Genomic DNA, 26,974 nt, shown 5'->3' with positions numbered 1-26,974 from the left:
CCAGCAACGGGAGGAAATTAGAAAACTTGCCAAGATTAGGGTAGCAAAATTCTCTTCTTATCCTGCCTGTTCTTGCAACTTTGATCTTGCAATGTAGCGAAATGGACAACATGGAAAAAAGCATACACCCTCCTCTTTTCGTAGTAAAGTTTTCAGATTCTGGCCACGGTGAGAGACGGTGAGTGCAGTACAAGTTTTTTGGTCCAAGCTACGATCAAGTTTCGTTTGATTTTTAAAGCAATGGTTGTGAAGCATAGTGTAAAAAAATCGTCTTCACTTATTAGCACCGAAACTGTTTGGATGGAGCTAGAACAAACATCGTAGCAAAACATACGCTCCACTTGGAAGGCCAACAAGTTGGAGAATTTAGCTGCTGAAAAAAAAAATAGAAGTAAAATCCCACACGAACCTCAACGTGTGGAAAGTGTCAAATATTATTTGAATTTCTACGCCACAATTTCGAAACTGGCGACACCCGGTCAGTGGCCAACTAGCAAAGGCTGCCACCTCGAAATGCTGTATTCGATGTCGGCCCATTCGCACATTTACGGTACTCATGAAGTCTTTCACATCACATCCCCGCCACAGATGCTGCATGGCGAGAAGCGAAGCTCTCGGTCAAGCTCGGCCGGAAAACGAGATGAGTAATTCAAAAGTTAAATAGATGACGCATAGTAACGTAGCGTGTCGGGCCGCTTCGCTTTCGTTCAAACGATCGCATCGCCCGGCGGAAAGTTTTAATTTGATGCCAAACTTCTTCCTTATTTTTCGTAGCTGTTGGGCTGCAAATATCAAACATGAAAACTTTCGCCAGCCTCCCTGTAACGATACGGACGGCATTATGGGGCGTATACGTAATTGGAGAGACGCATGGAGAGAAAAAAAAAGACGGAACCAACCCTCCAATCCCAAAAGCAAACACACAGCGATGTAAATGAAAAATGTTCAACTCGTGATGGTTGAAGGGCCGACGGACTTTTCCATACCAGTGCCGATCGAGCTCGAGTGATTGGAGTTCGATTTTCCGTTCGGTCAGCGCATAAATTGGTCTACAGCGAGACCATCCGATGGTCAAGTTCTATCGTACAGTCCAGCAGCAGCCAAAAAATACAAGCGAACGAAAGGGAGAGGGGGAGGTAGGGAGAGAGAGAGAGAGAGAGAGAGAGAGAGAGAGAGAGAGTGAGAGCGAACGAGAGAGCTAAAGCTAAAGCCCTTGGAAAATGCATTTGACAGCAACTGCCTGCTGGTGGCTTTTTCACTTGGCCTCTCGGTTAACTTGTGGGTCTCCCATTTCACGGCACACATACACGGCAAAGGACTCAATTGACCGCTCTTGAGCGCTTTGATGAAGTTAGTCCTACATTTAATTTTGCTCGGATCATCATCATGTACTCCCTCTGCTGCGGGCCAACCCTCGCCCCAGTGCGGCAAATCCGGTTCGATGTGAGGTGTTATGGGGGAGGTCATAAAGTTTTCACGTTTCCATGAAGTCACCTGGCCGTTGGTTTGGCATGCATGGAATGATGCCTCCGGGCGATCCGAAAAGCTTCTCGCCAATGGAAGGAGCTGCCATGTGCGGTACGGTGCGAGGTTCGGCATCCTTTGGCACGGCCATGCGCTGGTACGACGCAAGCTGGCAGTTGAGTAATCTTGTTTGCTCATTACATTCTCGACACGAGACCGCACACAAGCGCATACACAGTTCATCATTATTCTTACCGGAACGCAGTCGAATGCCGGAGCTGTATTTTTGGGAGTGAGCCCGGAGAATACCTGCAAGAGTGGCGGCAGCGACACGAGAACGAGCAGTGGCGGCAAAATGGGACTTACACCTTTTTGGCCCCAAAACGTACCGTAGCCACCGTTGGAGCGATTATCTGCATACGAGAAATACACATGTACACATACACACACATGTAAGGAAACTTTCATTGCCCTCGACTGACTGGCAGACGTGCGGTAGGTTCACAACCCTTGCACTATCCGGTCCTAGGCAAGCGAACACAGGGTCAACGGGAAGGGCGTTTATGTAGGGATAATTTTGACGGATCATGCCATTGGAAGCCGAGGGATATATTGAGATTCTTTTGCACAGCGAACGGGACACGTACCTCCGGTGTTGTGTTCACGATTCCGAACACGTCGTCCCAGGGTGGGGCAAATCTTTCGACCGGTAATGCCAAAAAAGTATTTGATCCGACCGAGCGATGGTAATGAGTTGTGCTCTGCTGGCAGGATCCGTCCCTTAGGGGGGAAAGAATCTTTTCTACTTGCTACCCTATCCTACGCCGCAGGTTATTATGCTCCGCAAAGTGACGTAGCGTCGAAAATTGATTGGTTGGTTGAGAAGCAAACGGATGGGTAGCGCAAGTTTCCAGAAGATTTCCAATAATCTTTTTCTTCTGTGATGATCGAAATCCCTCTTCTATTTATGTGCCTCCTTTATCTATCTCTCTCTTCATCAAACTAATGTACGTTTTTTGCTGCCAATTACACATCGGCATATGCACTACCAAAGCTCCACACTTTACTTTTTGCCTTTTTTAATTGTCTACCCAGTAGAAAAAACATATTTATGCTCCATTCAGAATTAATCAGCCTTAAAAGCCGTGCAGCAAGAAAACTAAAAACATAAAATGCCCAAAAGGAGCATCTCTCTCGGCTCGGGGGGAAACCCGATGCGGAGCAGTTGAAGATGGGTTCAATTAGGTAAATGAAAAATCACTCATGAGATTTGGCTCGATTGCAAAGGCGAATAAGTGTGGTCAGCAACAGGTGTGCGGCGGTGTGAGCAGTATAAGCAGCTGTTGTCTTATTTAGCAGAGATCGGTTCGGGGACTCTGTGCTGAGCTAGTGAAGTCGTGCCTACGCTTTCCGCTGAATCAATGGGATGATTTTCCCGGCGGATGAAAATCAACGCAAGCTTGGGCACAGCTGACCGCTTTCGAATAGAGTTCCTCGGCGAACTGAAGTGGGCGCAATGGCAGATTTTGCGATACATGCTGGGGACGATAAGATTGATGTGGGTTCCCGGTGCGCTTATTGCCCGAGATTATGCACGAGATCTGAAGTTGATGAAGGTTCAAGGTTGGCCGCGGTTCATTGCAACGCATTCGAACAGGCTTGAATACTTTGCTACAGTTCCTGCTTTGGTACAAAACACATGACATTCGAAAAAGTAATCTCAAATATCAGTTTCTTTTACGTCACAGGCAGTTTGTAACTGTTTTGAATAAAATATCTACAGCCATTGGATGGGACATGGACAGTGGTCTAGCCTATTCCATTTACGGTCTGGAGGGTCATTCGATTTAAGACGTATAGGTACTATTATATCTAAAACTCATTGTTAATGTTTTGTTACGTTTTGTTACGTTTTCAAAAGTTAACACTTAAATCCAAACGGCATAGAAGAAGCCGTTCCAGAACTTATTGAAATGCATAAACCAAAACTACTTTATAGCAATTGATTCCAAAAAAACACATTCAAGAACTTTAGTTTTTAAAGCTAAAGATGACTAAAGAGTGTCGTGCATGCTCTGATTTACAATTCACCACGTCTAATCTTATTTCCTAGACTCAAAAAAGAACTTGCTCTGTGACATGAAAGGACAGATTTCGTGGTGTTTTCCGGTAAACTTAAAAATGTTGGACACCACAATCTTGGTGCTAAAACTGAGAGCCAAAAGCATTAATAACTACGCTAGGAGCAAAAAAAGCCATCCGTAGCGTGCCGTAAGAAACGGCAAAAATGTTTCAAAGTTAGAATTTTTGTCCTCCTGTGTCCACACATGAAACTAGAATATCATGGAAGTGCATCGCACACAAACGTGTGGATGCAGCACAAGAGTTCTCCCATGCACAGCTGTCCCAGCACACACGGCCATTCATTCACTTGCATCTTGGAGAAATGGCTGCCGGGTCGGCTTACCGATCGCCAGCTGGTGAACTGGTTTCAGGTGCCTCTGACCCGACCGAATCCCTGCAGCACCGCCGGCGTCACAGCAGCAGCGTGTGTGATATGAATGATATATTAATACGGCTAGCCGTATGCTGATACTATCCGAAACACCACCGTACCACTGCACAACTGCCAAAGAGAGAGAGAGAGCTTCATCTTGTGGTGGTGGTGGTGGTGGTATAGAATTCAGTCTACACCCAGAGAGTCAACGCATTGTGAATTCGAAGGTGCCATCTGGCGGGTGCTTTTCACCGGCGCCCAGGCAAAGGTGTCACACTGTGGGGTTGAAAATTGCACAACCCAATATTCGTTCGGCTTTCATATTCTGCATTCAGCTTCATCACTTCACTGCTATCGGGAGACCAGGTTGCGAAAGGTTTCATCTTTCCGGCAGCATGGTCCGCTCCGTTCGCGCCCGGAATACGAAATATTGTCTTCCACGGAACGGAACAGAACCGAACGGGACGTGTGTGGCTGTGTGTGTGTGTGTGCTGTGCATTTTCCGGAAACACTATCTGAAATGTTGAATGCGAGTCAGCGCTGCAACTCAGTGTTGCCCCGTGTCATGACACACCCCAGGTGAAGCACATCCATTTTTCATAACCATGCTCCTTTTGGTCGAGCTGTCGCACGCGCGCGTGGTACGGTCGGAGGCTTTGGAAGGATTGTTCGAACCGGTCTGTCGTCCCAACAGTGTCGAGACGTTCGGTGCGGTCACTCGGCCTGGCATGGGAAAACAATTTGCGCCATTTATAGGACTGTTATATCATCTTCACGATTCTGTGCACTATCTTCATCCGAACGTGGAGGCCTGCCGTGGTGCCTTGGCGGCTGTCGTACAGTCAGCCACATCGCTGACTAACGCGATGTGCGAAGAATTGTTTTTGAACGTTTCACCTGTCAGGTGACTTCAACAAATCAACCCGACTCACAGAACGACATTCACTCGCAGATGGCAGCGGGCAGGTCTTTCGTTTTCCGGTGTTTTTTCGGTGATACCTAACACCGTGCACCGTCGCTCAGGGTGACGGAACCAGCAAGCCGGGTGGAAGATAGCATTTTTATGGGGTCATTAATATGAAAATTTTAAAATTTATGACTTTTCATTACTTTTATGGCCAGCAAGCAATTCCACGGAGGCTTCCAACAACCAATGGGAGCGAACTGAAGAGCTGCAGGGGAGCGATGGCTGGGGCATACCGGGGACCACTGTCATGCAAAGAAAAAACTGACAGTTACGTGTTTCTTTTTCTGGCGGAACGCAGAGGCTCATCTTACGTCTAAGCCACAGCTGATTCTTCATCGTAAGTCGAGCCCGCTGCCACTTTGATGGCGAAAGATTACGACCCTCATTTTCATGGCTACGGCGACGCGGCTAACGCTAGCTGTCCCGCTGGAACACTTTACCGCGAGTGTCGTTTCGTGCACGATGCTGCTTTTTTGTATCCAGTGACCTGAACAAAGAAGACGGCAAAAGTCAAGCAGACGGGTGCATTAAGACAAAACGACACTGCCTATCAGCATCGGAGCACGTCCTTAATCTTTCAGGAAGGCGCGACACCGCGAATGCCTCGGCGATCTGACGGTCAGTACCATAAATCATGCCCAGCATCCGGGCGGGGCAAGTTAATTAGCATGACAAAGGATTTATGCCTTCTCAAAAACGAATTCGACGTGAGAATGGTGGGCAGTGCGGGATAAAAAGTGAAGGAGAGAGAAAAAAAAAATTAAAACTCAATCAACTCGTCAGTAAAAGAAGCACAGGGGTTAACAGGATCCCTCGCTCCGACTGATGATAAGGATTATGCATCGCAAATTGAAACAACCCGTTTCGGGGGGTGCTTGATCCACTGACGGAGACGGTGGTTTTATCTATGGATCTTAAATTGTTTTAAACTTTGCTTTGATTTGTTAATCCGTTCATTTCAATTCGCTCATTTAATGTGGCACAAATTGAAAAAGATGTTTATAACAAGGCGTTTTACAAATTCACAAGAAGCGAGCAGCTGTCGAAAGGTAAAGATTCGAAGAATTGCAGAGGAAAAGGAATATTATGGTGAACAAAAAATCACGCCTAAATCGTTGCCCGTACAAAGCTCTTGCAAAGCTCGTAAGAAAGTAAAATATTGTAACAACATGCTCAAAACAACTAAACCACTTCTTTTACCTAGAAAAACAATTTCAAAGAGCCATTTTTAGGCTCTGGACAATCCATCCACTGGTTCTAGGACTTCAATAAGAGGCATTTATAAACATCAGAAGGATCAACTCAGGTAAAGCTTTTTTGGTAAAACAAAATGGAAGAAAACGAGTAACTTTCGCAAAGATGACTAAACTAGGAAAACATCAGCATTCATATTTTGCTGCAGTCACTATATGGAATTTGTCTCTGTTGTGGATTATTAGAACTTTCATCATGATTAGATATTCTACCGTTAGCGGCTTATTGGTTTTGTCTGCTTTAGCAACCCAGGCAACGGGTAATGCTGCTACAAACAAAATAAAAACTGTCCCCCTCCCCATCCCCCCGTCCATTGGCGTGATTAATTTGCAGTCCCGAAACTCATCGATAGCATCGAGTTTCGTTGGGAAATTATTCTTCCCAATACGCCGCTCGGGCGACAATTTCGGTAATGAGCCTGCCTAACGAGCCTCGTCAGCTAAACCCTGCCGGCAGGATAAGAGCCCACCATCGTTAAAGGATCACCTAGTAAGTAAGAGAGAGAGAGAGAGAGAGAGAGTAAGAGATGTCAAAAGCCCGGGCACCGCACCGACGTGGTCAAAAACGCGGCTCACACAATCACTGGCAATCAAACGGCCTAACCGTGCTGATTAAATGGGCAGCCAGTGCGGCGGCATCAAGGATGTGCGGCAGGTGTTGTTGTTTTCGATGTCAATTCGACTAAAACGCGAGAGCACCGACTGGAGCCGCGCAGTGTAAGTGGAGCCGATTGGTAAATGAGATGTTGAGTTTCCAATCACGTACGCGCCCGTCGAGCGTCGAGCTGGAGGTCCTTTTCGGCCTTTTCGATTGCCGCCTTTGCTTATATACACCTTGGAGCGCAGTTTTCGCATCCCGAAACAGTGCCCACAGTATTGATGGTTCGAACAGTGATGGGTTATAAAGGGAAAAGGAAAGGTATGAATGAAGGAGTTTATACAGCGCATGGCAGCATGCGTTACGGAGAACTTATGCCATTAAATTAAATTATCTTTCTCATCAGGACGAATATTGATTTCATCCTGCGCGCCTTTCCCTCCCCGCGTTCACGTGATGTACGAGGGAAGAGACTTTTTTTTCAATCGCTATCCGATACGCCCTGGCCGGGTCAAGTGGGGACCATAACACGTCACGCTGTTACTATAGCGTGATTGATTGAGCGCCGAATAAAATTAACTCCCTTTTAATTGATTAATGCGATTTACGGGCGAGGGCATGCTGTGGCAACCAACAAACCTCCTTCCCATTTACCGGGGTGTTGAACCGATGAATAATGCTGAAAGCACTGCCCAATGCATTCATCTACTGAGCAACGCAGTCACACAAACACACTTACATACAATACAACATATCCGAAATTTTCTCCACAGCTGCTTTGCGAGTGTTAGTGGATTGAGTTAAGTGTGTAGCAATAATACAAGTATGAAATGTTGAAAGGGAAAAAACCCCAATGAATACTCACTGCAGGACATCTCATCGGACCCATCAGCACAGTCCCGGTTCTGGTCGCACATCCAGCCCAGCGGGATGCAGTTGCCGGTTCCACTGCGACACGTAAATTCCTCCGACGAGCACACTTTGCTCTCTGTTGCGGTTGCGGTTTTTGTTCAGCACAGCACGTCCAGCGGGTCGACGGATCGAGTTCGGTTTTGTTTGCATGCAGTCAATCCGTCGACGGAGCCAGTTCAGTTTCAGTCGGAGGGTTCGGAGATTGCGGACATCGGGAAGGTGGCGGCATCCAGGATGTTCAGGTCCGTAACGGTTCGGAAGATATGGTTTGTGTGTATGATGAAAAATGAAACACCCAATTAGTATTTTATTTCATGATACCCCATTAATGTAATTATGCGAATGTGTCGTGTTTGGAAAAAAATGGGGAGCGATGGGTAAGAAAAATGAAATCATCAGTAACCCAGATAGGTAGGGAATTAAAATGTAGGGGAAAAAATGTGTGCAAGAAATCATGGAATGAAAAATTCACTACAACGCGTTGATGGAAGCTAGGTTATATGGTAATTAAATACAGGAGGTCAATTTATTTAATGAGCAGTCGATGCAATTAAAAACAGAGCGATAACGCAATCAAGCAACCAGAAATCCAACTAAACCCAACGAGAAAAAACGGAAGACACGTGGAGTAATTGTTAAAACACTATTTACGTTTGTACATTACAAGTAATAACCTAACCTTCCATGCAGTTATATTTAAAGATTATTGGTTATAAAGCACACACATTACATGTTATTGGCATATTTACACACACTATTTATTTGTAGATAATGGATTTGTGGGACTACTTACTTCTTTAGTGATTTGCTTTGGTTTGCTAGGTTTAGATACTATGATTGGATGCCAGTTTAAAGTTGTACGAAGAATTTGAAATGAAATGAACACATCAAACTTCGATCGTATCATCGTAATTAATTGAAGTATGAGAGGATAAATTGAGCGAGTTGTACAGAACGTAAACCAGCCCGAGGTAAGCTTCCTGGGGTCATTGTTGGTAGGAAATTGATTGTAAATTAAACTGAATGTTTCTGCACATTGCCTTTTAATGTTTCCATGCCAAAGATTACTCAATATCCAATCACATTGGCAGCATCTTATGACATGAGTTGATTAAACGAACCTCCTTTGTGTACTCGCTGAGGTATAGATAGCCTCATGTGTATCGATACCCGGTCCAAAGTTTAACTATCGTAAACTGAATTTATCGACTGATTCAATGAACGATACGGAGTGCAGGTCCTGTGTAGAGTAATAACGCAATGCAGGGCTTTTGGTACGCCAGCTTGTTGGATTGTGCAAAAGAGATGAATGTGCAGAAAAAGTTCATTTCGCATCTTATTTCCTGGGGCAAGAAAACGTTAGGTTATTCAAGCATAGAATGTTGATATGGATCGCAACGGTGTAGATTGCAAAAAGTCCTAGGGATTTCAAATTTACCTTAAGTTATGCATATGCTTTATGATATTTGATGCGGTGTTGTATGATTCGAGTTAAAACAGCTTCGATCCTTCGCAATAAATTCCAAGAAAAGATGCATATAAAGGGAAACAAACAATCCCATCTAAGCCATCTGCTGTTCGTCATTTGTAAAATTCACTTTTCGGCATGTCATTGAGCTTGGCCGAAAATATTTCTGACGTTCCTTGGTTCATATCAAACGGTTGCATCGTTCCTAACCCGCCCGTAGATTGAATCGCAACATAGTGCCGAAATAAAGGATAAAACCCCAAACAATCTGTTCCGCCATTAAACCAAACAAACAAACACACACATACAGACAAAAGACTTAGATTCTCACCACTCCACTCTTTTCCAGTCGGGCAGTCGCCTGTGGCGCGATTGTTGGCTGAAACTTTAATTACAAACCATAAAAATGTCAAGCCATCAACAAATGCCACCCCGTAAAGTAGCGCCAGAGTAAAATGGACCCCGCCCAACAGCAAATGGGCGGTGGAATGGATAAAAAAGAAGACTACGTAAAACAAAACAAAAAATACTCGCGACCCATTACTGCGGACCGTCTGTTACCGTCGCCATTGCCGATGACCGGACGGCGCACATGCTGGCAACCCGCGCCGAGTCCCTTTGTTCGACGGACGAATTAACCTAACAGAACTTTTAAACAGTGCCCTTCTTTGCTACGGTTGGGCACCGTTCTTTGAGCGACCGTTGAGAACAAAACAACGGGCGGACGGCGTTGGTGAGTACTCGGTTGAGAAAACCCGGAAGAAATTCTATCATCGCTGATCCCTTTTCACCAGTGGATGCTTGGTGTACTGGCTCGCTCTGCATTGATTGTGCAGGCGCTCGTTTACGCAAAACCGTGTCCATTCGAAACGGAAAGGATCACGTCATTCAGATGACCCTGTTTTACAACTAGCTGCGGGCATTTTTTACAAGTCTCCTTAGGTGGAGGACAAGACGAAGAGGCAGTGGACGTTGTTGATACGCTGCCCGGAGTTTCCTGGCGTACCATTATCGCAGTGCAATCTCCTTCCTGTGAAACAACAGTAAGGATGAACACTTTTTGAAGCTGTTGGCAGTTTTTACGACTTTACAGTATGACTCTTTTTTACTTTCTTCTGGCCAATGGAGCTGGTATACAAAACCCATGGTTCACAAGATGATACTTGTTCGGTAAGGTTAAAGCTTTGCTATTCATTTGCCTTTTAGTGACCAAAAGTGTTTCATTTAGATAGCTAACCTTTGTTTTTTTTTGCCATTGTTCGTATTCTCTGCACCCTAGGTTAAACTCCGGGCTTATGCCAACAAATCACGTTTCAACCGTAACGTTGAAGGTTGGGCAAGTAAGCGATGCAGTGAATGGTTTGAAGCAGTGAGCAAATATTGCAACCATAATAAGGATACATACAGTCATTAAAAGTTGCTGTTCCTGCAACATCCGCCCGTTCTGGCAGGAAATGGTGGCAACAGCCAGGTCAAAGCTTGTCACACTGTGGGAGCCTCGTGGACAAAGTTTGAGAAAATGAAAAACAAAAAAAAAACAAGTGAGGGAAGTAAAACAAACTTCCCATTCTGCGATGAAAAAGGTACCGGTACAGTGCGACGACGCCAGCAACACCAGCGGAATGGTCGCATGTAAGCTAGGGTTGAGAGAATGTCCTGCTGAGTACATCCGGTGTTAATTCCGTTACGGAAATGGTAGAAAGGTGTGAACATTCCGGATGGATTATCTCCGGAGAGGGTCACCGGAACCGCTCAAGACAAGATGAGATGCTGGACGCCCGGAATCGGGTAAACGAAAAGACCCAGAGGTGAGGCCGTAGTGAATTTGGAAGATTGGTGGTGCTTTGGGTACAATGTACCACAGGCAGACCTTCCACTTCTCCCTTCTCACCAAAACTCAACTGACTAAATTAGGCAACATAGTTTCGGGGATGTACCAGTAGACAGGAATAGATAGCTGCAGGGTGCGGTAAAGGTCATCCGGTAAATTGGTGATCCCTATATATATATCTATATATACTACACCCAACCAAGAGGCGTCGGGGTAATACATTCTCCGGGGCGGCTTAACCATTTTCCGGAATAAGGGAAAGTAACGATTTTCGCCAAAGGTGGTCAAATTTCAACCAGCCTATGAGCGGCAGAAAAGTGCTACAGCAACGAGAGCGGTACGGGCTATCGGTGCGGGAAATCGTTCCGGATACTCAGGTACAACGGCGTGCGAGTTTGCGGGAACGAGAACGAGAAGGCTCAAAGATTTATTTCCTCGAAGATATAGGGGCACCTTCCCGGGAAGTTTCCAAATCTTTCGTTCCGCAACGGGTCGTTCCGGTTTTCTCGGTGTTGTCGAAATTTTGAGGACGGTTCGATCGTGATTTAAGCTAAGCCGAGCCGACTGGGGGATTGAGTTTATGTACTGCCGGGCTGAAGATTCGCAGGAGGGACAGCGGGTGAGACACAGAGAGGGAGACGGCAGAAAAGGAGGTAGTGTGTACGAAGGCGTCTGACAGTTTGGGACGGATATTGATCTCCATCAATTTGTTGCCGGAAAGCGGGTGCGATTACGTGCGTATGTATGTGGGTTTCTTCGATGATGTGCCATAAGTGGGAAGTAACGGAGGTCATGTGTAGTGTACAGCAGGTCGAGCGCCTCCTGGGATGTGTAGGCTTAGCTAGGATGTGCTCCATTACCGCCCCGGCGGGTCCCGATGGCTGGCAGCGCGTTGTTTGGTCGACGACGATACAAACCAACATCGAAACGATTTATAGGTTTTTGTTGTTCCGTTTGAGGTAATGCCGGGCTACGTCACGATTAACTTACCACAGTTCTGCTCGTCCGAACCGTCGGGACAGTCCGCCTCCCGATCGCAGAGCCACGTTTTGGGGATGCAGCGGTCCGCCGTCTTGCAGAGCACCTCGTTCGCCGGACAGGTTTTGACAACTACACATACAGCGACAGCCACAACACGGTCGCGAAACCATAAACCGCAAGCATTACACAAGCATTTAAGCACGAATTCCAAAGCCAACATAAAGACGGTGGGTTAACATATTAAAGTACAAGAGAAAGGGATTAGAAAGAAGAAACATACATACGAAACCACAACACAGAGTAAAGGATAGTGGTAAAAAGAGAGCACAGCGAGTAGGAAAAGCAAGAAAAACCGATCAACGCGTGAGCTAAAACGATAAAGCATCGATCTCATCATGCTGTAGAGCTGTTAGCAGCGGAAGCACGGCATGATGCTAAAGCGAACGTAAAGATGGGTGGGTCGTTTGGGAGCAAAAATTATAAAGGTGAAGGTGTCACAAGGCTGTCCCAAAACATAATCTCCCCCATCAGACACCGCGGCACAAAAAATCGCAGCGAGCGTGTAGAAGGGTCGATAGGACATGGCGACGACACTGATGGATTTCTACTTACGGCATTGCTGGGCGTCCTCGTCCGAACCGTCGGCACAGTCTCGTTCACCGTCACACTGCCAACGCTTCAGGATACACCTACCGTTCTTGCAGCGGAATTTGTCACCGGGACAGGAGCTCTCTGGAGAGGGGAATAGAAATAGAAAAGGGCGTGTATTAGAAAATGCTTTTCACAACGCTAGCCGAGAAACTTCCCACACATTCGCACAAATAGGACAGAGCAAAGTAAAAATCGAGGAATAGAGAAAATGTTGAAGTAGTACGTAAGGTTTAACCCACTAACGGGATTTTGATGGCTTGAGAATCAACAGAAGAATCATACTGTATTTCCTCGTATCCGCAATTATAACAATAAGCCATTATAGTTTGTTGGAATCTCATAACAACGGCTCAAAATTATACCCCATGGAAAGATAATCCAATGGAGGAGGAATGCCAACCTGCACACCGTGCTGCATAAGCTGACAGAAACACAACAGAAACAAACAATTCACACGCATACACACATCAAAAGACATTGATGCAAACCGGCACCAGTTTCCGAACGTAGGCGTTGTCCTACGATCAAGCGAAAATTAATTAGCAACAAATGCTAGCCCGGCCCAAGCACGACTTCAAACGGATTTCCAACCCCTACACAGTCTCCGCTCGTGTCGTATATTGATTCACAAAGTACCCGAAATTGATACCGACGCCAGGGAGAAAATCCTTTGATAGCGGAAACCGCACCGCGGGCAGATTAAAGGGGTTACACTGCTCCAAACCGCAGACCTGCAGCCGAACGGCGCAAGCCGAAGCACACGTACGCTGCCTGCACACGTGCTCCCGTCGCAATAATGGTGGCAAATTGTCACTTTCAGCTGACAAATTGGCGCGAGTTATTAACGGGGCTTACATCAGCCGCTGCGACAGGAACATGCTCATTTCAGCCGGCATGAAAAACAAAAAAAAAGGACGAGCATATGGCAGGAGCGCTAGTTACGCGTTAAATGGTGCATGAGAAGCGTACGTTTGATGTTTGTTCGGTGGAAACGAGGATGTGTCGTGTGGTTGGTTTTATTTCTCGTTTGAAGGATGGATATTGTATACGATTCATTCCTGCGACGTTATATGCTGCTCCATAGTGTCATTCAGTTAACATTTAATGAAAAAAAAATAACGATCATTCGATTACTGTGCAATTTGTGCAACCGAAATGACCAACTTATAAAAGTCGAGTTTTCGGAACGCATGTTTATGGTTTTCAATTTTTGCTGACAACCAAGCAATTTAGCAGCACGTATCGCGAAATGCAAGCAAAAACAAATGAACCGAAAGCCACAAATACGTTTTGCTTCGTGGAAGGTCCTGGTGCCAAAATTTTGCCTCCCTTTCGGCAAGTGGTGCGGTTCGCCGCTAACATGGGGCAAAATGGGACACAGCGTTCGTCAACGAAAAGTGACACTAAACTGTCGGGCTGTTGCAGAAGCATTTTGTCGTCATGTTGCCACGAGCGTCCCAATGTATCCGAACTTCTTGCCCCGGTGCCTTTTGGCCATGGATATGGGCTATGATACTGTGTTGTGTTGCCCTGTCCATCCACACAACAAACGGTCGCTCTTGACGGTCTTTGGCGGCAGCCAACAACCAACCAACTAACACCGTATTTAATTAAAAACTGTACTGTTCCTCTGGCCACAAGTTACACGAGCCCGGCCCCGAAAGCCAGCGCACGTTGTATCGCTAGCCCGCGAACGTTATATGTTGTGGTGTTGCATTTTTTTTACACATTGCCCCTTAGTTGGTATATCATATCGGGGCGTACGAGCGTACGAGGAGTGTGAGAATTTTGATTAAAATTTATGATAATATAATAAGCATTGTGTGTCAGAGAGGGAGAGAGAGTGTAGAGAGCCAATTAATTTTTGGGGAAAATAGGATACATAATGTGATAGCTTGCAAGGCTATTACACAAATTAAAGTCTTTTGTTTTAAAATCATTATTCGAACAATTGAAGTTGGGAAAAAAATTTAACATATCCATATTTCATGTTGAAACACTTCAAAGTTCATTTATACATTTACAATTGAGTATACAAATTGTATTAAATGTAATAAAAAATAAATTAAAACCTTCTCTGTTCAATTTTATCAACTAAATTTATTGTTAAACCACACTACAATACGTCTTCAGCTCACGAAAACGTTGATTGGCGCTAACCATCAGTAAAAAATAACCCACAAAAACAACTATATCGTACGGATAGAGAAAAAAGCAAGGCATCTCATAATATGCACCATTGTCAATAGCATCTTTTCCATAACTACATTTCCATCGGTGCTGATTCAGATACGAAACCATCGTGGATCCTTGCAACAAACTGAGCAGAGTACAGCAGTGTCCGAGATTTCTAGAACTGTTCTGTGTTCCCCGTGTGCCACCGCACAGATAAACTACCACTCCCTTAACCGTATCTCTGCCGGAGGTTATCATTCCGATGGTCTTTCGGTTGGGTCGATGAGTCGTCGCGCTCCGGTTGCAGAACGTGCTGCGCCCAAGACACGAACGTTGGCCCAATCAGACTTGCCGCCCGATTCAGGGCGGCCACATCATGTGTTCGTAATAATCAAGCATTCTTTCGCCCGCTAGCCCTGCCTATGTCCAGCACTGGCAAGGTACACTGAAACGGCCACAACCACCATTGGTGTATTGTATTGAAAGAAAGAAAAAAGAAAGCACGAAGACGAAGAAAGATTGCCAATTGCCGTTGGCCAGACAACAAAAGCGAACCGTGCGCCACTGTGTTTGGGGTTATGATTGATTGCATTTCCGCTGGCTTCCGGTCGGCTTTGGCAGGGCGAAGCATTGAATTGAGTGCCCGATGCTTTGCACGCACCACACTGCTACCGTTGGGCGGGATGCGGGTTCGACCGTCTTAGGTTTCACGGGCGGCCAGGAGGCAGGCCACGTAGGCGCACTGTCAGTTGGGTTTCCACATAAATCTGCTACAAATTGGTTTTCGGGGGCAGATATTTGGGACGGTTGCTAACAGGTTTCGTGATTTCCTAATCGGACCGCTGGCGTGCGGTACCGATCAGGACGGTGCATCGCAGAGGGTGCATCTCGTCTCCCGGCTAATGGTTGGCTTTTGTTTGGCAAGCCTGTCAGTCGAGAAGCTAATAAAAACAAACTTTGATTTTATGCCATGCCACGAGCCCGCATCCAGTGCCGCTAAAGATAACAAGGGTCGATGATACATTCACACACACAGTCACATCGTACCGCAGAAAACCACAGTTTGTTTTGCGTGAAATAGCATTGTTTGACCTCGGCTTGGCTTTGATGAAATGTTGCACAAAGCTAGAGCAGCTCTGTATCTATATTTAGCAATAAAATTTGTTTGAAGGAGAGCTGCCAGTGCTAGATTATGAATTGCTAAACATACTGCAACCTCGTTATCGCTGGGCCTCTTACGTTGCACGAGGGGAATAACCTACCGAGAAGATAAGAGTGCCCAAAAAGATTGCTACATCTATTACTCAAAAAATTTTACGATTTCATACATAATGACTCGTTGTCGGTCCTTCTGTTACGGTTTTGTCCACAATCAGCGAATAAACCATTCACGTACACGCTTTGTTCCTTGTTCGAAAAACTAAGGTAAATTCCTTATAAGTCATTCCTCACGGTCACTCACGAGTACGTATCAAAATCTAGTTTTCCCATCACAACCTTACTTTTCTTTCACAAAAACACAACCTCTCAAGCGACAGCCATTCACATTCATCTGCCTGAGAGTTTTTCTCTTTCTTTTTCTTTCTGGTTTGCTCGTCCCACATCTAGCCGTCACTGAGCTTAAAGCGTACCTTCCAGTGGCATCACACATACCACCTTTCCACGTGGTTTAGCAACATTAAGTCCCACCGTCACGTGGTTCCACGAATACGAAGGATACACATCGGCCGTGTTCTGGTGCTGCTGGTGCTGGTTGCATTATTAAATACTTATTTTCAAGATGTCAGCGGGATTAAAACTTCACCGTAAATTGTGCTCCTCACCGGTAAGCCTTCCCGTTTGCTACCCGCTGCCATGTTTATCCGGGGCAGCCTGTTTATCATCAACCTCTTGGAAAGCTATGAGACCGGAGCTGACAAGTTTGGGGAAGAAATGTTCAAGCTTCCGAGAATCTCCGGGTGTAAATGAAGCTCGGTGGTACTTCGCGAGGGAACAGTACGCACGTACTGATGGAGGCGCCTAATGATTTTTAGCTGTATGTTTAAGAAGAGCTTTATTTAAAATGACATTCTTGGGCCTGCGTCGGTAAAGCACCACCCTAGCAGGTACGCTCGGGCGCAGTGCTGTTGGTTTGTCGATTGTGCTATAATTTCGTTACGACGATTGCATAAACGCCCCGACGGGCACCGTTGCGAACAAGGCTGAGCGTTGCGAAGAGGTCACAAAACAAGTTTAAATTAACCCTTCAACACATCCTGACCTTCAAGCCGTGTAGTGCGGAGCTGGCACAAGTGTCGGGAAGACCGTACCGCAACGGACGATATAATAAAACCGAAACGTAACACCTTTCGATGGCACTTGCTTCTACATTGCGCTCGCTGTAAATTTGCTAACCTGTTCACAGTCAATTATTCGGTTGCTGGCTCGCTGGGAAGGAATGTTGTGCCCCTTTCCTCCTCCCTTTCCATCATGTGCGACAAATTTGTGCTAACAGTTTCGTTGCGACAGAAAACTGAATAACCCTGTTAGGGGACGTTGATGGCACCTCATCTCCGTTTTGTGGTGGGCAAGGGTCCTTCGGGTTGAGAGCGTTCGCTCTGCTCTGTGAATTACTTACAACGCACGCCATCTTACACCCGACCCAGCTCCCAGCAGCTCCAAAAGCTTCACTTAGGTATGTTGTAATGCGCTTGTCGAAGAAGCGCTGCGTTCTGTTTTTGTGCTAGAATTTTCCTATTGTTGTGGTGTACCTTTGAGAGAGGGACCAGGAATGGTCGTAGCCGCCCCCTCGGGATGCAGTTAGACCTGCACGAGCTCACTGAGCGAACGGCACAATAATAAAATCATTAGATTCTATTCTGATGCCAGTCACGTACCGGTACCAACGACGACCAGCAATGACACTGTGGGGGGAGTATTTTACAGCGCGAGCGCTTTCAATGATAGCATTTTGAAGTTCTTCGCCAACTTTACGCACACCCAGTGGAATTAGGCCGAGAATAAAGCCTGAATAGGCCTGTTGAGTGCCCGAGAATAGGCCTGTTGAGTGCTGGAACAGGCCGAGAATAAAAGGCGCGAATGTTCGTGTGGTATAACAAAAAATAAAGCCCAAAACACAATCACCTATGACCCAAAGGAACCGGATGTCTTGCGAAAAGAATTCCTCCCCGAAACTGGTTCACTATTCCAGCGTGTGAGAGGAAAATTCGTTTATTGGTTTCATTTTGACGCTTTTCCAAAACGGTACGGCAAACTTCACTCGAGTGCTAACGCTTTTGGGAGTAGGGGGCACAACAGAGGGCAGTTCGCCGTAGGCTTCGGATGCGAGGACTTCGCCACCTTTCACCATCATCCCAGTCGGCAAATGGGAAGCAAAACGGACATCCCGTCTTCGGCTTCCGTATACGAAAGAATCAATTTTGTGCCACTTCACAGATACGATTCCCTTTTGCTTTCCTTTCCTAATCCTTACCAATATTTGGCCCTGGGCTGTAAGAAGTGAAAGGAGAAAGATAAAGAAATGCCCGCCCATGTGACCTGAGTGTCGTTGAGAAGTTTTCATCTCAACGCTGGCGCGTAGTTCTAGATTGTTGCAATTTTACACACCAGCAGCTTGCAAGGGAATGGTCCGAGCCTATCGGGCGCGGTACGAGGGGAAACATTGCCACTGCTGGTCGGAAACTGCCGGCGGTGTTTCAATTTTCACCAAACCCGATAAACACACTAACGGTCGGCAAACAGCAAACTACACGAGCAAACAAACAGTCAAATAAAATGTATCAAATGATGGGCAAAAACTTCACAACTTTTACTCCGCCGAGGGAAAGTTTGGTCATTCGATTATCAAATCAAATCAAACGGAAAACAAGTCCTACGTGAAGGAAGGATTGCATGCACGAGGGCATATAAAGCGAGTATTCGCTACACGATCATTTCATTCAAGAGTTGTGTATTGTTTACTTCGGAATGGATTTTGTTTTACTATTTGTCTCTCGCATTGATATTTTGTAACTTAATAACTTAAATGTTGTGACGCTAAAGGGTTTCTTTTACCTCTAAACGAACATCTTGTTTAGGCATGCATCCTTGCGTTCCTTAGCGAATTATGTTTTTAGCAAATTAGCTTTCAATTTACGAAAGCACGATTCAAATATATTTTGAACAAAAACTATGAAAAGGACATACAAGAATAACATTTTACAACATGTGCACTTTTCTCTTAAAAGGAAAAATATTTCAAATGTCTATATTGCATACATTCAGGCGCTCGCAAAACGACCCACTGTAGGTAACGCACACGCCTAGATTAAACATCAAAATCCTTTACTGTTTCGTTTTGTTTCAGATATATTCTTTCTCCCTCCATTGTCAACCGGTTAAGCCCAACTCTAGCCGACCGTAATCCGCCTTATAAAGAAGAAGTGTAACGAAATATCCTCAGCAATATTTTCCACGCTCCTAGAAACAACAGCACCGTTTGAGCCTGACGCAACGGTACAAAATACTATTCAAATACTTTAAACGAAAGCGTGCTCCCGGTGCGTACACTACTCAGGCGGCATCGCATAAGAAAGCAAATACCGAATAATCTCCCACAAATCTCTTTGATGTAGCAGTGCAGGGGCGCGCGGCCGCTTCACACAATCTATTTTGGGGGAGTTTTTTTTGTTTTTTGGTTCCACATGGCAGTCCCTACGTCAGCTTACAGACTGGCGGCGCATTTTTTTTCTATTATTTGTATTTACCCGCTCGCCTCGAATGGGAACCTTCGGTCGCCCGGTCTTAACTGGTGTTTGTTTTGGTTTATAAACTTTTATCTAGGAGAGATTCTTATGTCGCTAGTAGGCAACCTTCGTCGAACGTAAACCCTGCATGCGGCGCCCTGCGACGACAATCAACAGCAAAGCGCGCTGTGACGACGGCTCAGAATCCTCAGGTTTTGTGGAAAAATATTGTCCATATTTACGCACAATGAGCATTGGGATGGAGTTATCGTTTCCAATTTAAAGAAGACTGCATTACATTTCTTGGCAACATTTGCAAATGGAGGTCTTTTTGTTTGGGAATTTTTCGTAGGGTTTTAACTCCCGGAAAATGATGCTGTTTGACAGAGTTTCGTTTCAAATAAATTTACCCTGTTTTAACGAATAATTGGTAGTATTTTGTATCAAATTTCCACCAGCAACCAATGCCAATGCCTCGGCAAATAATGCGCAAAAATCTGGGCTCACGATGCGCGACAAAGTGTTGGATATCAATCCCCCCCCCCCCCCCCCCAACCCCTGTACGCGTACACGATTAAGGCGTAACGCAATCATGTTTGATATTTTAAATCGTCCAATTTGACGCCACTCATCCCGACAACAATAACAACAAACGCGGCAAACGGGACAACGTGAAAAACAATGGATATGTGTTTAAATATGCATTACCTCCCAAACGCCAGATTGTTGTATATTGACGATTACATTGAGTTTCGAGGAGCCGAAGCTTGAAACATTCTCTAATCACCAATGTACACACACTGACACAAATACACTCACAGATCAACGTCAAAAAGCTTACCGAAACGGTTGAAGGTGGCTGGGCGTGTATGCTTTATCCCCCCTACCAGCAAGCTCATCCCATTTCCCTCCCAAACTGCTTGCTATGCTTGCTCAACGATGAGAAATGTCAGCTTATGTTTTACCGTAAGCCAGAGCGCGCTGTTTACATATCTTCTCGTTACGCGTTGGTAGCAAGATGAGCGCACCCACCACTACACATTCGCCATCATAGGCAGCTGAAATTTTGCTCTTTAAGCTGATATCCACTCCAGGCTGGAGCTTTCCCGCACCCGCTCCTCGTTGCCACACGGGTTGGTAGTAAATTAATTCATAAGTGACACTCTTACACGATGTCCTTGTGACAAGCGCTTCACGTCCCGTTACGGCACGATTCGGCAGAAGCAGTAGGAACCTTCACTTTCAGTCGCTGCTGCTGCCGAGGTGAATTTGATCCTAAGCCGTCAAGAAAACCCGCCCCGGGACGGGTAAGTGAAACATGCGGTGATGCCATTACTGGCAGAGTGTCACAGTACGCCACGGTTCATCACGATGCCAAGAAAGTGCTTGCGAAACAACCAGCATTGCGTATCCTGTTACACCTGTCACGTGTGTGAGTGCGCGTGTGGGTTTAGACAGTTGAGCAGCGATTGAGTGAAACGATAAAACCTCTCTCAGTGGAACACGGCTTCTTCTTACACCCAAAATACCCCATGTGTATGTGTGTGTATGTGTGGATGAAGGTGCTCATTATCATTATCAGCCCCTGCGACATGATACTCATCGCAATCGACACAAGCATTTGCGAAACCCATGATGCAAGAACGCTACCACGAAGGGTAGTGCCCAAAATTGGTCCTATTAGCTGACATCGATGACTTTTCACTAGATTTTCTTCTCCTCATCACTGCCGTTTCCCTGCCTGCCCGGGACGTCAAATGGGTGCTTGACCGCAAAGTATCCATTCCATCAACAAGCATTTACGCCCCGAAAAGAGTAGCCTCAGTTGGCTGCCCTTTTGAACTCCGAGTTTCTTGCACACCCGCAACGTAGGCTGGCACTGTCCCCAAGCCAACCGGTGCCGCTGTTTCTAGCGTGCACTTTTATCGTCCACTTCATCACCTCTTTGCCGGCACGTCTATCGGTTCCGTTCGACACGATTCGATCGACCATCAAAACCGCATCATACCGGTTCGGGTGTCCCTTGCGCCCCGAAATGACCGAGGGCACGTGAAACGATAATGGACTATCATTTACCACTGGCTAATTGCTCGTTGAACCGTGCGCCTGGGAGTACGGACGTGTGTATGTGTGTGTGTGTGTGTGTGCGCAGCATTATGCAGCGATTTTTCTTGCTCCATTCTTTTGGCGTTGCTATGGTGCTAGGAAATGGGCAGCTCTCGCAGCACGGCAGCAGGGCTACACACTCACAAGGGCATCTGGTTTCGTTGTTCGGGGCTGTGTTTTATTCTTCTCTTTTGTCTCCTTCTTCCGCTTATAGACGTCTTCCTTGGGAGGGCCGATGGTGAATTGTTTTCTTTCGCCACCGATCTGCATCCGACGTTCGATCGCTGGTTGCACTTAACCACCGGTTGCTCCCGGGGAAAGGCTACCACCGTACGGTTGCGAGACAATCATCTCACATTGGTTTGCAACCCGCGGACCAGTATGTAAATGAGTATTAATTAAAACATTGTCCCGACACGCCGTCAGTTCACTCGCTGTGTAATGCGCCCGTCAAGATGCGCCATTTTGCGTGGTTGCGTGCTTATTCTGCACCAGTTGACAGCGGCACGGAAGCAAACGCGGGTACACTTCGTGGCGGTAATTTATGTGGAAAGAAATTCTTCCACTAACACATTAACGTCACTCGTCGTGTAGTAGTTTCTTAAACATTTCAATGAATATCGTTTGAACTAATGTTCAACACAAATTAGTGCATCAATATTTTATAATGCAAAACTGCTTATCCCAGGCCAATTAAAAACGCATGACAGCTCCTTATTCAAAACGGTTTGCATCGCTACGTCCTGAACATGCGTCCAGTTTGTCGAAGGAGAGACGCTTCCAGGTAGAAAGAGAGAAATACTAGAGAGCAGGAGTTCCTCTTTCAACCCAATCGCTGGTAGGATTGTAAAGGCGGTATGAATATGAATGGAAATGAATTAATTTATATTTATGCTTAAGATAAATCATTCACAAACGATTCGCCCGCATCCGAATGGTCGCTTTGCTGCGCACCGTGATTACGTGTGAAGTTTCGAGTGAAATGTTTTGTAAACAGCCATAAGCCATTGGATGAACCGCAACCCCTACACGACCCTTGCTGCAAACGAACATCTTGCGAACGACGACGAACGAAACGGAATGGAAACGGACGGTGCGGGAGGATGCAATCTGTCACTCGCACGAGCGCATTCGCAACACCAATGCCTTGGACTTTGTCATTGCACTGCCATCCTCTGGTTCTGGTTGCCTCATGCCACCCTCTACCAACAGCACGCTCGGGGAGCATGATGAGACCGATGAGCCGGTGGCTTGAAATAATTCACTTTTCAAAATTGGCCATTTGATCGGTTCGTGCGGCACACACCGTTGCTGCTGCTTTCTCTACGAAATTGAGTACTTTTTACTCTGACCGACCGTAGCGACGCTACTCAGTGGCAACGTCCGAAGAAACGCCATCGATTCGTGGCGCACCTTCAGTGCCGTTCGGTTTTTGTTTGTGCCGAATGCAATTAACGATAAACAAATAATCATAAAATCACCCATCCTCGATGCACCTTTGTTGAGCCACCAGGATGCGGGTCGAGCCGGCGAGGATGTGCCTTTGTTGAGAAGCAAATTAAAACGACAGCTATCGTGGCGCTACGTGACGTACCTGACACGGGCCTATCGAGGTACGAGGTGCCGGTAAAAGGATGCACAAGCAACCGTTGATTTTATTGTTGCATGTTTTCCTGCCCTTTTTTCCTGCCACCGTCACTGCTACTTTCAGTACGGAAAACATCACACACCGGCACCGTTTCGGTTGTACATAAACAGAGCGGCACATGGCAAACACGGTCGCAAAACGGTACCGCCGCCTTGGCGCATCTCTGCTTCCGGAAGTGCGACACATTGGTCAATCATTATGCACAACAAGTGCAGGGGAGACGTTGCGCTCCTCGCAGCTCTCACGCAGGACCCTCTGTCGCTTCCGGTACAAGTAGAGTGATCGGGAAACATTTCCGTTTGTGTAGGCACATGCTTCAGTGATTGCTTCTCGATTGCACCCCGGTGATGCAATTATTTTACGCTGCAATGTGCGCCTGTTTTGCGTGCGGCACGTTCACCACGGGCCAATCTGTTCATTAACACCGGAAAGAATCGAGTTCGGTTGTGCATAAAGCAAACAGTATTGGGGGAAAGAAATGTCAGCCCAGTTTTGGTCCGGCACGGCGTATAGAAAAAAACCCCTGCAAGGCAAACAACTAAATGTTGATTGTAGTGATCATGCATACAGCATGCGGATAGGAAGTTTCTTTTGAAATTTTTGATTGGGCTCTTTATTTATGACCATTTTGAATCTCAGAATTCAAATTGTTTTTGTGCAAATTGCAAACCTAAAATGTTGAACCAGGAACCCATTTTGATGTTTAAAATCGAAAAAAAAACATATAGAAGATTTCCATTGACCGATGAAAACATCTTACAAGGCATGATAAATGAAAATATGTTTCCTTCGTCTCAAGACGTTCCTTAACTGTATATTTGTGTAATAATAAAGTACTTTGTTGCTCGTTTATGTTATCAAATTTTGCTATATTGCATCACAATGGTTCAAGAAACGATGCCCGAGACAACGGTAAGACAAGGATTTGTGTGAAGTAGAAGCTAGCTGTAGTTAGTAGTAATGTTACATCGAAACAAACCTTAGCCGTTAATAAACTGTTTCCAGAGATGACTGAAAAGTTTTTCTTAACCAGCTATAGATGCAGATTTCTAGAAATTACCACCTCTTGTCTAAACCTTGATAAGCCGCAGTGTTTCATTTGTCGAAAACTGATGTCATTAAAACTGCAACAAAAACACTTACGGCGCCGAAAGTCTCCCACACCTCAGCAATCGACTTGCTTACCTGCAATGAAAGAAAAGCACAAACAGTCGGTTAGAAACTTTATCTTCTGATGGTAGCAGCATTCAGGGAACGGTTTGCGTCTATCGAACGGAAGCTAAACACTAGTTCTCACAGGTAATTGTTTTGTCACTACCACACAAATCGATGTGTGGTCGCCGGAAATAAAGCGATGCGTTGCTGTGGGTTCCTCTTTAGCGGGAGGGAGAATATCCTCTCGGAAACCGCATCCAGAAATGCATTGAACAGCGCGTGATCGATAGATCGGTTCGAGGCCATCAAACTGTTTCGGTGTTTAGCAATGGAACCACAAGGATACGTTTGCACACACCCGCAGCACGTCTGGCGGACACATATTGGTGTACGTGTTGCCCTTCTTATTTTTGTGTGGGGGGCGCAGTTAAGCAAGCAACCCCCCGTGGGGGCGTAAAAGCTGGTCGTCAAAACGGTTCGAACCACGCCAATGTGTCCCAGAAAATACCGAGCGGGTAGACTGATTGGTCGCGTGAACCGTTTCCTGTGTTTATTTGTGTGTGTGTTTCCTTTGCTTTCTTTGCCTCGGGTTCGGATCAAATATTTATCAAATTCACCGCTTTCACACATAAACACACACACACATATGTTGACACAATTTCCGAGCAGGCAAGCATAGAACGGTGGCCTAGATCCTTCCCAGCAGGGGTGGGCGGGCAAAAATTCTCCGGTAAAAGAATGAGAAGAATTTCGTCCGACTTTGGCCAACGGCGAACGCAAAGATGCGTAGGCTGGGGCTGGAGGGAACCCAACGAGGTGGTTTGCAAACAATCACTCTTCTCCTAACTAGTATGGTACGATGCTACCCAGCCATAGTGAGTCAGGCGCTCTAATAAAACCCTCGGATATGGTGTACTCTGCTGCCGGAGGGAAGTTTTCAAAAGACGCACACTGAAGAACGACAACGAAGCGATGCTATTTGGCGAAATGCATTCCAGTCATCGAAAAGGACGACGACGACGACGACGACGCTGTCGTATTCATGGGGCCGTCATCCGAGCAGTACCCAAAACCGTCGTTGGAAGCGCGTTGGATCGCTTAAGTGATCAAAACCATCCATAAGCGACGATGCAAAGTGTGTCCCGCGCCTTGCGTCCTTCGTGCGTGCCGCGTCTTCTTGTCGCACGACTGAGCATGTCTCTTGGAATCCTACCCGCTCCCACATCTCATCGTACCCAACGGATATGCCCCATTGAAATGTATCTGATACCTTCGTGTCACGCGCGCCCAGAAGAGGTTTGCGTAACGCTCACACGCCTTACTCGCGAGGCAGAGGAAATGGATGTGCCACTTTTTTTTCTGAGAAAGCACTTTTTCACCCACCCGCACCGGAAGCTAAACGGCGGCTTTTGTCACAAGTCAGTGAGCGAGGGATGGGTTTTCGCGTACAGTTTCGGCGTACAATGCGCTCGCGTGTGCAGAGCGTGTGTCTAACAGCAATGGGACTGTGCACGATGTTTCAATTGCAGCGAATTCGGACGGATACTTGAAATGGCATTTTCCATCAACACTAGCACTTTCTTGCAGAGCAACAAGAGTAAACCGAACAAGTAAACACATTGGGATCTAGAGAAGAAAACAAAAAATCAACAAACTGTCTCATTACAAAGAGTGTAGCAAAACTTATTCAAGATAACATCCTCGGTATGTCTCTGTCGCTTTGCGAAGAACCAAACGAACTTTCTTTTCAAAATATGTTTGCACATCTTTGGTGTTGATATTTTTGATATCAGCACGTCTTGGTACATGCTGGCCTTCCAATGAGTGTAAGTGTTTAGCAGCTACTGTGTATTTGCTTTTAAGAAGATGGCTGTTGACGATTTACTGCAAAATGATAGTTTCAATTTCGATCTCTTCGTACTTTCGCTCTTTTTATCACTGCACTAAAAAACACACATTTTCTGTTGAGAAATGGGGTTTCTCGTGAAAAGCAGCCCGATCACCAATTCAAGCGAAAGCGACAATAAACCAACTTTTATCTACGCAAAGGAAAACGATGGGAAATTGAACGAAACTTGTGCCAGCACTATTTCTCCGACACAAAACTACCGAGCTGTGCTACATAGTCAAGAAAGGAGCATGGAAAGAACCACGGGCAAAGAAAATTTCGTCCCAAGGCAAGCAAACAGATGCGGTAGCCTTCACAAATGGGGCGAACCGGGAGTTCACCAATCAGTGCCAAGCTGCCAACCGCCGTCCTAAACCTAAACGTTCGATCACACTCCAGTTCGGAATGGCTTCACACAGCTCGGGCAGCCCCCCATCACCGGGAATCGCTGGGACCGCCAGTACACGGAGTGTAGTCTCTTGCGATTTCAATTAGACGACTGCAGGAAGAAGGGACGGTGTGCCCGCACACTCGGAAGATTGATTGGCGAGGGTGAGAGTTTTCGCCGGAATCACCGGAATACGAAATATCTCGACATGCCCGCTGGATGTTTCTCAGCGCAACCAAATTGATGGCATCGATCGGGTACCACCGAT

At 46.1% G+C, this 26,974-nt stretch overlaps 1 protein-coding gene across 16 annotated transcripts in view; it reads right to left on the bottom strand.

The window, feature by feature from the left end:
• Positions 1 to 26,974, bottom strand: part of LOC121587858 (low-density lipoprotein receptor-like) — a 157,148-nt gene that overhangs the window by 49,025 nt on the left and 81,149 nt on the right. For 15 of the 16 annotated variants that reach the window (XR_006004119.1, XM_041905078.1, XM_041905082.1 and 12 more), the window contains 2 exons: positions 12,584 to 12,703; positions 7,645 to 7,767 (listed from right to left, as the gene is read on the bottom strand). Coding sequence is in view for 15 of the 16 variants with exons in the window: in XM_041905078.1 (XP_041761012.1) it covers positions 7,645 to 7,767; positions 12,584 to 12,703 (243 nt within the window). In the remaining variant the exon portion in view is untranslated. Of the gene's footprint in view, positions 1 to 7,644; positions 7,768 to 11,980; positions 12,101 to 12,583; positions 12,704 to 26,974 lie in introns of all 16 variants that reach the window. The other variant, XM_041905086.1, reaches the window with a different exon arrangement.

The sequence above is a fragment of the Anopheles merus genome, chromosome 2R, assembly GCF_017562075.2.
Source record: "Anopheles merus strain MAF chromosome 2R, AmerM5.1, whole genome shotgun sequence".
NCBI lineage: Eukaryota > Metazoa > Arthropoda > Insecta > Diptera > Culicidae > Anopheles > Anopheles merus.
The sequence above is the reverse complement of the archived record's forward strand: the minus strand, read 5'-3'. Positions and strand labels throughout refer to the sequence as shown.